At 43.5% G+C, this 14,407-nt stretch overlaps 1 protein-coding gene across 1 annotated transcript in view; it reads right to left on the bottom strand.

Moving 5' to 3' along the window:
* Window positions 1–1,596: 1,596 nt before the first annotated feature.
* AP3D1 (adaptor-related protein complex 3, delta 1 subunit) overlaps window positions 1,597–14,407 on the bottom strand; it is a 77,507-nt gene continuing 64,696 nt past the window's right edge. Inside the window, 13 exon segments of the mRNA XM_009329088.1 lie at window positions 1,597–3,766; window positions 4,137–4,216; window positions 4,996–5,117; window positions 5,557–5,642; window positions 6,674–6,762; window positions 7,895–8,084; window positions 8,469–8,516; window positions 8,652–8,801; window positions 9,319–9,420; window positions 10,057–10,119; window positions 10,898–11,102; window positions 13,488–13,561; window positions 14,255–14,407. The exon segment at window positions 14,255–14,407 is cut by the window's right edge and continues 6 nt beyond it. Coding sequence (XP_009327363.1) covers window positions 3,671–3,766; window positions 4,137–4,216; window positions 4,996–5,117; window positions 5,557–5,642; window positions 6,674–6,762; window positions 7,895–8,084; window positions 8,469–8,516; window positions 8,652–8,801; window positions 9,319–9,420; window positions 10,057–10,119; window positions 10,898–11,102; window positions 13,488–13,561; window positions 14,255–14,407 — 1,458 coding nt within the window. The 3' untranslated portion in view covers window positions 1,597–3,670.

Here is a 14,407-nt window from a genome sequence, read left to right as displayed (position 1 = left end):
ACAGGGGAGGGCCGTTGCCCAAGGGAGGAGCTGGGGCAGCGGCTCCAGCAGCGTTAGTGCCTCTCCGGAGAGCGGGGTTGCCAGCGGTTGGGTACCTCCAAGGGATAGATGCTGCTCTGCCCAAGCCGTAGCATGAAACAGTTGCAACCACAAACCTCTGGGGTGGCACTCTCCTTTCCCGGCAAGGATGGTGCCGAGCAGCGCTTCTTTCACGCGCTTGTTGGTAACATACTGTGTGCAAAAATACACTTCGATAAGGACTGATTTTCTTTGTCCAGTTGCTCAGTGAATTTTGACACGACGTAAACGCAGGGAGCAGGGCAAGGGCCTGTCTTACTGTTCGAAGCCAGAAGCACACGGTGCCGGGCTCACTGTAAACTCCTGCATTGTCCAGTGAAGGTCCCGCAGCTCATTAAATACTCGATGTTCGCTCCAAGTGCTTCCTGGGTCTGGTTGTGTTGTTTTTTTTTCCCCCACGCATTTGAAAAGAGATGGGTGTTCGCTGCTGTTTTCGCCCCGTTTAATCAGGTTCGTGCAGTCCCACAACACGGCAGAGCGAGCAGGCAGCCTCCCTGCAGGCCAGTACGGGACTGCGGTATCGGACTCGCACCGCATGCAGAAAACAAATGACCTGGCCCTTCCTTCGCAGCAGGAGCTTATCTACCAAGAACGGGGCCGACAAGCTAGTGCAAGCTGGGGGTTTTTCTCAGTGCAGAGCTGGTAGCTCCTGGCTGCACAGCCCCAGATATTTTCTGTTGTAAGAGATGATCTTCACAGGTTCTGGTCTTACTAGCAACCACTGGGAGTAGCAGCAAAACCAACGCCTCAGTTCCTGTTGCGACAGTACTGGACCTTAATCTGCACATTAATGCTGCCGTGTTTCCGTCACAAACTTTACTGGATGCCAGGCCGAGAGGAAGAGGCGGAAGGGGCCGATTTCTGTCCTTCGGTTTCTAGACATCTCATCAAGACCAGAGCTCCGAGTTTCACAAGTGCTTAGATTTCAGCTGCAGTTGTGGTCCCCCCCCCGGCCCCCCACCCTAATGCAGCTTTAACTGAGGTTGTCTGAATTACTTTTTTTTTTCCTCCTGTAGTTTTTGTGTTAGTGACAACTGTTGCTTGCAATGCTGCCTTCCAAAGGAGTGTTAAAACCTGACAGCCTGACCAGTTAGTTATTCCAGGCGTGTAGGAATCAAAGCTTTGGTGCCTGTGAAAATCAGGTCAGTTCAAAATACAAGAGGTGAAGAACAGCACCATTCCAGTCTCCCTCACTACAGACTCCTTTTCTGCTCACGCACTTCACACCTTCGAGCTGTTGCCGCTGACAGAGAGGGGCCATGACACGCACCCTGGGGATACAGGACTGGCAGGACTCCCCTCGCTGATGCACACCAGCCGATAAAAACCCACCACCCCACACAGCGGCGTTAGAAATGACTCCTTACCTCCCACAGAGCTTTTGGAGCGAGATCCCTCTTACCTCCCCCAAAGACACAAGCATTCAGAGCTGGGGTACATCCATGTCATGTCTTTGGGTCCATACGAACTGGAAGGGTCTTATAAAAGGACTATTTACAGAGCCAAAAATTTAACTTTGTTTTGAAAGTTTATTGGATCATCTTGACACAAAATCATTACAGCAGCTTGTGGTATGTTGTTTTTTCTTTTTTTTTTTTTAAGGGAATGTTGATAGCAAATAAATTTGTGAATGTAACACATCATACAGTTTCAAAATTCTAGAATCACTGCACAGGATTCTGTAAGAGAAGACTCTACATGCTAGAGTGACAGTTTTCATCCATGAATTAAAAAAAAACACTAATTGAGGAACATTATCCTTTAAGACAATTTTAATATGTTCAGTTTCTAATACACAAACTGGCTAACCAAGGGAGGCTGACCAATACCAAAACCTACCACTTCACCAGCAGTGAAGCCTGCCGCAAACGAATTCCTGCAGCGCACAAGTGCGGTCAGAATACGAAGCTGGTCCTAGCAATAAAACCACAGCAGAGCCTTTGCAACAATACCCTAATATGGGAAGAGTGTAAAGAGCACAAGACACGCTTAAAGTACAGGACGTTCACCCAAAGGATAAGATCAACACTTTATCCTGTTCCCTGCGTAGGGCTGTAGTTCACCTGGGCATTGCTGACGCCCGTCGGAGTGGTGGCGGTGCTGGAGAAGCGCAGACCAACCCAGCTCCTCCCTGGGGACCCTTTCGGTAACAGCAACCAACCATTCTTGACCCGTGCCTCAAAGAAAAACCGTTCAAGAGTGTTCTCAAGTTTGCTGGGTATGGAACAGCAAGAACAGGGCAGGGGAGGAACCCAAAATACACAAAAGCAAGATATTTTGGAGAAGGACATCAATTAAGCATCTCTGTAAAGGACACGGTGACATCCCTTTCCAGTCAGTGATTCCAAAAGATTTCAATAGTGCAGAATGGGCTTCACTTTGCAGACCCTCCCCTTCTTCCCTCTAAAGTCACCTGCTACAGGGACAAGTCTGCAGCTCCTCACCAACCCCTCCCTCCTGCCACCCAGGCAGGGAGAGTTCTGCTGCAGGGACCCAGTTACACTTGCGCTGCTAAATCTGCATCCAGTGCTGCGAGGGCAGGGCCGTGGGACACTACGGGGACAACGGAGACAGCACGACATCTCTGATTTCACAGCACAGAGGGAGGGAACAGGGCTCTATCCGCAACCTGTTCAGAGTAGAAGGGATTACACATGTGGGCATTTCTCTAACCTGGTAGTGGTCAACCTCAGCTGGTGAGCAAAATGATAAAAAAAGCAGGAACAGACCCCTTTGGATTTCCAGTTTCTTGCTATACCCTAACTTTTCAGGAATGTGAAATTGAAGTGGACTCATAAAACACATCAGCAGAGACTGCTCAAAGGGGAGAGGCATGATAGACTCCATTTGCGCGGGTGGCCAACAGGAGCAGAGAACCAAACAGTAACACTTCCAGCCTGTTTCATGCATTCACTCTCTTTCAGCTGTCACTAAAAGAAGGTTAAGGCTCAAGGCAACTACTATAAACAGAAACTCAAACATCCCAGTTCTCACAGGGCACATTTGGATTAGCTCAAGGAGATGGAGGATGTTTATATGCTGATCACAATAGATCTTGAGATAACAATAATAATAATAATAGTAATAAATCATATAAAAAAAAAAAAAGAAGAGGCCTTCAGGTCCAGCACCAGCCTCTGCTAGAAATATACATCAACTACAGCAGCCCTGAAGACACATTCCATGGTTAAGGACCAAGTCAACCTTCCCTGGCAATAAGCACAAGCAACAGACTCTGTGCTACTGTTGATAAAATTCTGCTTAGTCCACCATCCCACGCAGATGGCAAGGGTTTATGGGATCATCACGAGCTGCTGAATAAATAGCGCCCCTCCCTCCCTCCCTCCTCCAGTCATGTCACCAGGATCTCTTTGGGCTAGAAAGGGTTAACACCACAGTTTGTAAAAAGTTTTGAAATAAAAAGGTAACATACAGCCTTAAAATGTCTAAACTGCAAACAATGGTGGAGTTAACTGAAAAGCACGTGCCCCAGGATAGTACATGCGTACGAGGGAGAAACTTAACACTTGGGTCTGCTCATCTTTACGCATTAGGTGTGTTTCTTGTAGTTGGAATATTTTATAAGGAATATTCAGCACTTGGACAATGTCTCTTTCATCTCATCCAACAAGTTGCTAAGCAGGGTGGAATCATTACATTTCCCATCTATGGATACAGAGTTCTCTCCCTTGGAAAGAAAAAGAAAAAGAAATCCATTAGCTCCTCTTCTAAGCGAGGACAGTTTTATTCCCAGCCAAGCTCAGGGACGGGAAACAGCCTGCACAGGAACGAAGCAGGCTTAGCCGAGAGGTCAGTTTGGGGAAGCCATCAGTGCTGCTACTACCCACCAGGTATGCGCTGGGCGACAGAAAGCCCACGGGGAGGTACAAGCTTGGTAGTAGCGCAGCGAGAACTGCTAGATGGGCCAGATGAATTAAATTGCCCATGGTCTCCCTGGATGATTTAGACAGGAATATTTCCCTCTTTCTGTTAAGATAGGAAAGGCTGCAGATTTAGCTTCTCTCAGGTCTTGTTTCAGGATGCTACAATGCTCTCACCTTTTTTACCAGTAGGCAGACGTGATGGCCTTGGATAGAACGACTGTACATTGACGCACACGAATCAACGCGTTCCACAACTATAAAGAAAGCAGGAGTTTTCATTTAGTGGGACAGCTTTTAATACAAGGTTTGCTTCCCGTGAAGAGGAACTACTGCTTTGCCTGGCCTCAAGGAATAGAAGCTTCTACTGAGTGAGGGGAGGAAGAAGTCAGAAGAAAAAGAATGTACGTGCCTGGCTCCTCCTGGCTCCTATCTGGGATATTTCACAATAACGAGGTTAGTCATTTGTCTTTTAAGTAAGCTGCAAATGTTTTGTGGCAAAAATGCTGATTAGAATGTAGATCTCTTCCCCAGAAATACTTTCAGCGAGGCAATGTCTAATGCATATACCAGAGCATGATGAAACAGCCATTTGTTTTGCTTCATCCAGTACTCGTGTTTTAATTAGTAAGTCCAAACTTGACTAGCTCACACTCTCCCCTCCCTTACTGAAACGAAGTGTTGGGGAAAGAGGTAGGCTGAAGCACTGCAGATCAAATACACCCTCCAGAGAACAGTTACAGCCCTAACTATAAGCAAGCTGCTCCCGTGATACCTGCCACGTGCCTCACTGGACTGGAGGAAAGCCACAGGGACAGAAGGAGAGTTCATTTTGAAGAACACTGCATGCTTTCAGCATACCAATGTATCCTGAAAACTGGATAAAACTGGAAAAAACATCTCTCCCAAATTTATTTAATCTGGACATCACCTGCTTCTGTCATTGTCGAGGCCACGGAGCGTTGCACTTGCCAAGCACAGCAGAAATTTTAGAATACGGGATTTTGCAGAAGGTTCTGCATCGAGGAAGACTCACCTGAAAAATGATGATGAAAACAGATCTTTGCCAGTAGATGTTGGAAAGAAATGCTAATTCCATCTACTTTAATAGAACTCATGTGCAGGTCTCCAGACTCTAGGAGCTTGGCAAAAGCATCACTGCAAAACAGGAAGGAAAGTAAACACTTGTACTAGAAATTCAAGTGGAATCTGCCACATTAGCCCCATGCAGACCTTGAGACATCTCAGGATGCAGAAGTCTAAGTACTACCAAGCTCTAGGAAAATGGGTTTACAGCAAATATGGGAACCATACTCCAGACTCCACTGGAGCACCCTATGACCTCAACCAGAGCTACTTCCACACAACCTCTGTCAGCCTACAGGCCATATAACTCCTTCAGAATCACTTGAAATAAGTTGCTGGACATATTTTAACAGTCAAACATTACACAAGATAACTGAACTGTAACCAAAGCAATCACAAGCAGCCAAAGTCAAAAGCATGCTGCGTATCTTGCAGAGATGGCCTGCAGCCAAAGCTCAGCTTCACATGGGCGGCAAAAGCACCAGTGTTGTGCTCCCTAAATGACACTTACCTATAGCAAGGCGTCGTGATCAAGTATGAAGCGCAACTGAAGTGCAATTTGAAATCTAGTTTTTCATGGGTTGAACCTTCATCATTCTGCAACAGGTCAAAGGAAAGGAGATGAATGGGAGCCCCGAGGCAGCAAGAGGAGGCACCACCCCCACCTACCAAACAGGCACCGACGAAGACTTTAGGGCTCAATTCCCTTTGATATACCCTGGCTGGGCCTGAAGGATCAGTCTGAGAACGACCATCACGCTACAACATCAGACCACTCAGAGAAAAGATTTGGGCAGCTAGGTTGATACATACACCTAGAGCAGATAAGGGACACAACTGGAGGGGTCTGGCTGCATTTTCAATTGGACCTTGCTGAAATATATCGAGCAGACTGAATTTAAGCTAACACTTGGAGATGTGATTTTACAGTTCACTATTTCCCAAGCAAAATAATAAATTAATATCTCCCAGATTCTTAGGTACTGAAAATAGGACTAGTATACTATTTTTAAGAAACCCTTAAAATAGAGATAATGGCTGACTCAGAAGTAGCCACAGATGTCTCCATTCACTTCCTTTGAGCTATTCACACAGCTCCTTCATTAATAGTTTTACTGAAATAAGATTAGAAACCCCATAGTCTTATACAGGTCAATACTTATTAAACAATGCCGTCAGTTAACAGGGTTTCCAACCTTATTAACTGTATCTAATTCTTACTACCATTTTTCCAGCCTTGTACCAGGTAGCAGTGTCCAACCGATCTTTGGGTAACTGAGATCAGAAGAGACAGACTCTGGGTTGCATCTCTCACTAGTTGGTTGACCTCCTCTCCCCAGCAGATGCACCACTGCAGTGATCTTCTAGCTGACAATGTGGCATACGTTTCAGGCTGCATTGCTCACACACTGCCAGGAATGACAATTTAGGACATGCTTACGCAGTATTTGGGACACTCTTTGCACAAGATGTCATGTAAAAATACTTCTCACATCACAGAATGGGTTGGTGCAGCAGAGATGAAATGATGCCTAAGAAAAGCTCTAAAGCAGTGCTTTCCACCCAAGTCAAGCTCCCTTATGCAGTTCCAAAGGAAGCAGAAGCACAGAGTTTAAAGCTGCACTTACTTTCACTATAAAGGACAATGTTCCTTTTAACTTCTGAGCCATAACAATACTCTGAAGTGTAAACACAAACTGGGCTTCATTAGAGATTCCTAGCGTGAAGAGAGGAGAGGGAGAAGTCATGTCAGAAAATGGTTTCCATATCTAAGTAATGGTTAGAATAAACTGATCAGTAGCAGCTAAGCTTTACGTACTGACTATTTTTGAACCAAGTTTGAAGTTTTCCATGTAGTTGGAAGAGAGTTATATGCACAGTTCCTGTGGTGAATTAACAGTGTTACAGCACATAGCTCTTGGGGCTCTGAAAAGCAGCAGCGATAGCTGGCATTTGGCAGAGGTTATTGAGAGCGCGCCTGGGCAAAGATGTCACAGTGGCAATATATTTAAACTGTTTGCAAAACGGGAAAATATACAGCTTTCCAAGTAGTTTTCAGAACTAATTTGAATTCTAATGTTTCTCTGTTTTTCTTTTAATACACAAGTCTGTGTCAAGAACTGCCTTATATAGAATAAAAAAAAAAAAACAAAACAACCCACTGTTTTCCATGAGGGACCAAAATCCATCCTGAAGCCACTAAATCCCGGACGACTTCTCTGAGCCGTTTCAGTACTCAAATTAACGCTTTGGTGAAGGACGTGAAATTCAAAGAAGCTCAGTGATTCAACTGTACTATTGTACTATGTATGAAGCCATTATCCTTCATCTCCATGTCTAATATTTCTTAAGGGCTCAGCTCCCCATCCAAATATGCACATACTTATCGCAAACTTCCACTCCACATGGCCTCTGCCACTAAAACAGTGGGACAATAGCTCGAGAATAAATCCAGAGCAGATTATAACGGTTCAAGAACCTATAGCTTTGTTCCATTTTAAATCTCACAGCAAACTCCTCATGAATTTGGGATTCCTGTAGTTGGTGATGCTGGCACGTTCAAAGGTGTGCCAGCCTGCAGTCACCTGAAAAAGGAACTCAGACATTCGGACTCCCAGTCCTACATTATAGGCTTTGCTCTCGCTGTACAGGACTACCTGCATTTATAGCCATACTGTAAGAAGGCTTATCCTCTCCAGTGAATTGTGTGAAAGCCCAGTGAACACCCAGGCAGAGGGACATGTCCTTCTGGAAAACAGCAAGCAGCAAGAAGTTCAAACAATTCTTTCCACAGGAGGGCAGTGTAGGACTAGACATACTCCAAGAACCCTGTGCAAAGCTGCGCATACCAGGGGGTAGCTGGAAGGGCACAGGTATCCCATCATGTACTGATGATCCTTCTGGTCGGAGCATTTTAGTGTTGAGAGAGTCCAGGACATTTAGTTCCATGCTCTTAAGGAAGCTAGTGCTTTTGTTTTCAAAGATAACAGAGACAGTAACTTGACTATCATTCTGGAGGTTTCCTTGAATATCATAGGTCTGCAAATGAAGGAGAAAAAAAAATCACAGGAAGGATTCAGAAACTTCAAACAGCAAAGCACCAGAACAGTACACAGCATCAGAATACAGCAAGCTTCAAAAAGAAGGTAATTTGGTACAGCTATAGGATAACGAAAAGCACACTGGTGATCAGCTCCACAGTACTGCTAAGTAGGGGGAAAATATCAACTTTAAAACTTGTTAAGTAGGACATCCAAAGGAATGGAAAGGGAGCTTGGTTATGTTTCTACCTCCTGGGATTTAAACAGTTCTTCAGTTAAATGTTGTCTACATAAAGTCGCTATACTATCCTCAGGGTATCCCCTCTTTTCTTAGAGAACACAAAAAGAGAAAACATCTGGATTTGAACACCAAAAAACTCACCATTTTAATGTATGGATTTTCAGCGAGAAGGCGGTAACTGGACATAGGCTGAAAAACAAGAAAGAAATCACAGTCGCGATATAACTAATTTCTCTGAAAAGAGCTGTCATTCTCCTTCCTCCCAAAACAGTTTAGCTCCTGCCTTTTCCCCAAGGCAAGCACTGCCAGTGCACAGCTACTCACTGGTAGTGGTTCATCATCTAGTGTTCCATTCTGTACCGACTCTGTTGTTTCCTCCTCACTGCGATGACTCTTCTTTTTGGACTTCTTTTTATCCTTTGATTTCTCTTCTTTCTCTTTCTTGTGCTTTTTCTTCTTATGCTTGGATGATTTCTACCAAGAAGAACAAGAAACTACACCAAACCCTTAAGGAAACCCTGTATTTCCAGCCATTACATCATGACCCCTCTACCAATCTTTCAGACTCACTCTGCGCAGCCTTCTGGACAACTGAACGCAGTTTCCTCCTACTGCAGAAACCCGAGGCAGAGCTCCCATTCCTTAAACCCCAATTGCCATTCTGTGTTGAGTCCCAGCAAACCCTTGCTCCCCACTCAGATGACAATGCCTTAACCCAAAGCAGCCTGAGATCAGCAGAAGGCCAAATCTCTTCAACTGTTTGGAAGCTCAGCTTTAAAATTGCTACCTGACCCTTGGCTCAAGGAACAACCAAACCTCTTACTATGAAGTGTTTAGAGCTCCTCAAGGGCGTAACATCCCACTGCTGCCTATTTGCAGGTGGTCACTACGCTGAACAGGATGCTGTTGGTAATTCCTGTGTGCCTCTTTTTAAGGAATATGACACACTAGGAGAATATGGCTAAGGGCGTCAGCAACTTAAACCACTTACCTTTCCTTCATCATCCTCCTCCTCCTCCTCTCGCTCTTCCCTTTCTTCCTTTTTTACCTCTTGAGGTTCAGCCACAACAGCAGCACCCACTTCAGGCTCACTCTGAGTAGATTAGCAGAAGCGTTATGACACTAACAGAACGCAGTTGAAACAACTTAATCCCACACCAGAAGAAACCTTAACAGTGACACTGCCCCCCACATCAACTGTTACTTCAAGAATTACATTAGACTAACATGGTATCAAGCCTTTCATTTTATGCCTCTGAAACCCAGCAAATATGATCACCTGAGCATAAGATACAAAAGATTTCCTCCAATCCCCTTATATTCCCTGTCTCTTCCTCTAAAATCTCCCATCAACATTGACGAGACTTTTTCTTTCAGACTCTCTCTCCCATGTCTATTAAGATTGCTAGTGTCTAGCTCATACTAGGAAATAAAACCATACACTAATAGCGTAATATTAAAAACCACCAATAATATTAAAATCCACCAAGCCTGTAGCTGTATCTGTATTTCTGTCCATTGATCTGCACAGCAGAATGAGCTTGAAACCTCCCATTACAGTATCTGTAAGCGTAAACCGGGGAGATATAAAGTCATAGCTTCACAGCAATAAGTTGAGGAGGTGAAGCCTATCTTTCCCTTCTCTCCTGCAAGCATGACAAAGGCACTCGTATCACAGCTAAAATGCAATCATAAGAAAAAGTTTCCTGTGGTATGGCAAGATGTCTACCTGTGGCTGGGTAGTGGAAGCAGGCAGTGGAGCAGTGGAGAGCCAGAAATCCAAGTCTTCCCCCTGAATTTCAAGAGAAAACAAAGCCATCATGGTTGTTTTGATACCATTCTTTAAAAAAAAAAAAAGAAAAAAGGCACCAAGAACACCCCCAAAAAACCCAATCATCAATTAAATTAAAACCTCACATTTTCATGGAAATGCATTGCTCCAGAATGCTCATACACAGATGCTGCAATGCATTTAGGAGCAAATAGTTCAAGAAGCTTAACTTTAGCCTTTGGGCACACTTCCAAACCTCAACATAGCTGACAGTAACTGCTAATTACCCTACGTATCGCAGCATCTACAGGTATTCAAAGCACATTGGCTGCATCTTAGATGAAACCTACATCTCTGCAGAGAGGTTAACAAAAAGGATTCTTCAATCTTCAGAATAACTGACAACTAATGTCAGGTTTTATAGCTGAAAGATTCTGAAGTATACGGGGGACAGGATGTAGAACAAAAGTGAGTTCCAGATATTTTGCTAAAGAGTTCCCCATTTTAAGAACAGACAAAATATCAGTAAACTCAGCTTCCAAATTAGACCTGGAAGATCTGCTGCGTAGGCTGCAGTAAGCTGAATTCTGCTAACTTACGAGGCTAAGTAAATGTTATTTTTATTAACAGAAATCTTTAAATGCCTGCTTTTACGGTTGTAAAAAATTTAAGGAAATAAAGGTTGAAAACATTCAGCTGTTTGAATTGTCAAATGTGACTGTTCCTAAGCAACAAAACACAGCAATAAATATGGCCCATAACAGCAGTTTCTAAAATAACGCAAGTCTTTGAGAATTACCTTTTTTCCTTCTTCCTCCTCTACTACTTTTTTCTCTTTCTCTTTCTTCTTTCCTTTGTCTCTCTCTTTTTCTTTGTGTTTCTTTTCCTTCTTTTTGGGTTTCTTGCTCTTCTTCTCTACTAGGGGAGCTTCCGAGTCTGGTGACTTCAGGGTCTCAACATTTCTGTGTCTCTGCACTGGAAGCTTCTCACTGTCTGCTAAAGGTCTTAAAAACAAAGAGACCATCACCCTTCTGCAAACAGTCTCCCTTAGCTCAGATTATCTGCTGGATGCCCAAGACAAGGTATACTTTGTTTTTAAAGAATTGGGCCCCAAAAATCTTAAATCGGCACATACTTCTGTACCTGAAGTTTATTTATGTAACTGCAGATACTGCCCTCGTGGATTAGAAGTTAATAGAAACAATTTGAAGGTGACTGAGAGCCAAGCTCTTGCTGACATGTGATCACTCTTACAAGTGATAACTACAGACTTACAGGCTGAGTAAGGCCTACAGAAGAATACGTACACATAGTGTTACGCTGCGTTTCTGTGGAACCACTCTCAAAGGAAGAGCAAAGATGTGAAGCAGTAGGAAGCATTTGCAACAGTGTAGAAATTCAAGCAGTGGAGTGATAGCACGGCTCAAACAGCCCTCGAAGGGCGCGTTTTTTGTTGTTAATAGATCACTCCAATTGGAAATTATTTTAAGCAATAAATTGTTTCATTTTGGAAGTTTACGCTATGAATCTGTACTCTACCATTACATTTTGAAAGTTGTGTTTAGTTTCAGATACCTGTTTCCAAAAAGCATGAGTAGTAGTTCAGATTTACACTGTATCTCAAATCCATTACTTGGGGAAAAAAACACCACAGAAATTTCTCCATTCTTGTCAAACACTGTCCAGAAATCAGTGAGAAGTTCACCGATTGCCTCTTTTTCTATTTCTACAGCTTTTACTTAACATTAATTTTCACGTTCGAGCAGCAAACACCAGTTCAGGAAGATTTCTAACGGTCACACCTGCCTTAATTTTTTTGCTTATATTGCATGACAAACCAGACCCAATTCATTTTTTACTTTGAAACAGATGCTGTAAGGGCAAGGTGGACCCCATCTGTTTGAACAGTAAACAGATCTCATCTTTAAGCTATTTCACATATACCTGTACAGGAACAGGGATTGGTGCTGAAAGTCAACGATGAAATAGACTCACACAAATTTGAGGGTCAGTGATTTCAATAGTTTCACCTCCCTTCAAGTATTTACTGTCCACTGAAATCAACCAACCTGATAAAGAAGGTCAACCACTTTGCAGTATATTCTTACCTGGAAGGCTTCCCTGAAACCAGACTGCATGTGAGCGTGACACAGATATAGCAGTGCAAGCACAGAAAGAAAGAGAGAGGACAGAGACATGAGAAAACGTGACAGGAGAGCACACTGACTCATATGAAATGGAAAGAGAATGGATGGAAATAATACAAAAGCCCAAAGATGCCTCCTGGAGCACAGCATTCAGAAACTGCTCTGCTCAGTGTTTTCTACGCTGTTGAGGCTTGTCATGCAAATACAAGGTCTATAGTCAGAAATTCATTTCCTTTTATACATTTGCCCCCTGCAGACTCAGAGCAATGTGACCAGCTCATGAAAAAAGGAAGTTTTTCAGAAACTGTTCTTTCGCTTTTTAAAAATGCTACATCACTTTTTTGCAAGGTACCGAGAGGCCAAACCCCTACAAGATTTGGCAACCGCAAAGAACAGCACAGTCTTTAAAGTTAAGTGTCAGAGACAGAGAGAGAGGGAGAGAGATACTACATGCACACATGTGCCTGCACGGTCTTCAAAACTTTACGGAAGGCATCCATGGACCATAAATCAGCAACTATTTTTAGCATGGCAATTTTGTAAAACGGCAACAAAAAAAAAATCTCCACGTGCAATACTTAACAGCCCACTGCTAATTATCATGTGGCATGCAGGGATTCAGAGTCTGCTGCACTGCAGCCTGGGGTGCTAGTACTGTCAACAACTCCAGTAGCTGAATGGGGACCAGACTCTGGTCAAAGTTATGACACGCAGTTCACTCAATCATACTAGAACGACATTTTTCAACAGTGGAACCACACTGAATGTCCACGGGGATGCTACGAACTGGCTGTTACTGGTCAAATGATCACAATGCAGAGCATACGGGCTTGCCATGCGTACAGTGGTTCTGAGATGAACACAGGTGAATGCAGGTCACACTCAGTGCCAATGCAGGTTAGATCAGAGAGATACCAGTACACCCAAAAGCTCAGACTAACTCTCTCACATCTGATCCCAGCTACACTGCCTGTGCTTTCAGACTCCTTTCAGTCACACAAAATTATTCCCCCTGCCCCTCCCAAAACCCCCGCTACTTCAGCAGCTTAGCTTTTATCACCTACACTGCAGTGGGAACCCAAGCCTGGATGATCATCTAAGGTTACATCCAAGATAAGGCGAGAGACTTAGTTTTTTCACCTGGTGGACTGTAGATAGTGCCTTTGTGTGTTTAGCCCCAGATCTGCCGTCATGCATTCTGATTAGCAATTAAGTAAATTCACATACAAAACTGCCACTTACTTATCCAGATCTATATCAAGTGCCTTATATGGATCATTGGGATCTTTGTCATCTTCATCACTGGGCAAAGCATTCTGCAGGAGAGACAAAGAGACCATCCACTGAAGAAGCAAACCACAAGCAATTTTGAAACTAAAGCTTTACATCACCCAAACCAGTTTTTTAAGGTTGTTAACCCTGGAACAGGCCAGCTTGCAGTCAGACACATTAAGTTACAGGAACAAGGCACTTCAATGCAGCATCTAGTTACAAGATTAATTTAGAACAAAACCATTCTTCATAAACTGCAGGATTTGAATTGCCGCTGTTCGGTTTTGATTAAAGGAAATTTTAGGAACAAATAGAGCTTACATCATTAGCATGCGCAATTAATTATAATCAGCTGCAAACCTGCTGACTAGACAGCAAGTTAATGTCAAAGTGAAGCAGCAGAGCATAATAAATGAAGTGACTATTTGGACAGCGTTACTTTTATAGCAGAGATGCATATTGGGTTTTTTGCTGGTTGGTTTTTTTGTTTGGGTTTTTTTTTTTAATAGCTTCAGTGGCAATTTTTGTGTTTTTGTGCACAAAAAGAAAATAATTTCTCCCCCTGCAAAGAACAGCCTAGGACCATTCTCAATCAGTCATTTCTTAAACAGCTTTGCAAGAAATCAGAGCTCTTGAACTGCAACAATACAGGCTGGCTGGCAATTCTTGGGGAAAAATCTCTCAAGAGCAGCACACAGGTAAACCCCACAATTCAGAGACCAACCAAGGCAACTGACCTCTGGCATCTCTTCTGTTATGATATCGACATGGTGAGCTGGAGCAATATCCTCCTCACTCTCCGTGTGCAGAGAGTTATGGCGATGATGTTTACCTCTCTTCTCCTTTTTCTGTTTTTTCTTTTTCTTGTCTTTCTCCAGTTTCTGTTTATG

This window comes from Pygoscelis adeliae, unplaced genomic scaffold (assembly GCF_000699105.1).
Source record: "Pygoscelis adeliae isolate BGI_AS28 unplaced genomic scaffold, ASM69910v1 Scaffold537, whole genome shotgun sequence".
NCBI lineage: Eukaryota > Metazoa > Chordata > Aves > Sphenisciformes > Spheniscidae > Pygoscelis > Pygoscelis adeliae.
This window is presented reverse-complemented; position numbering and strand designations above follow the sequence as displayed.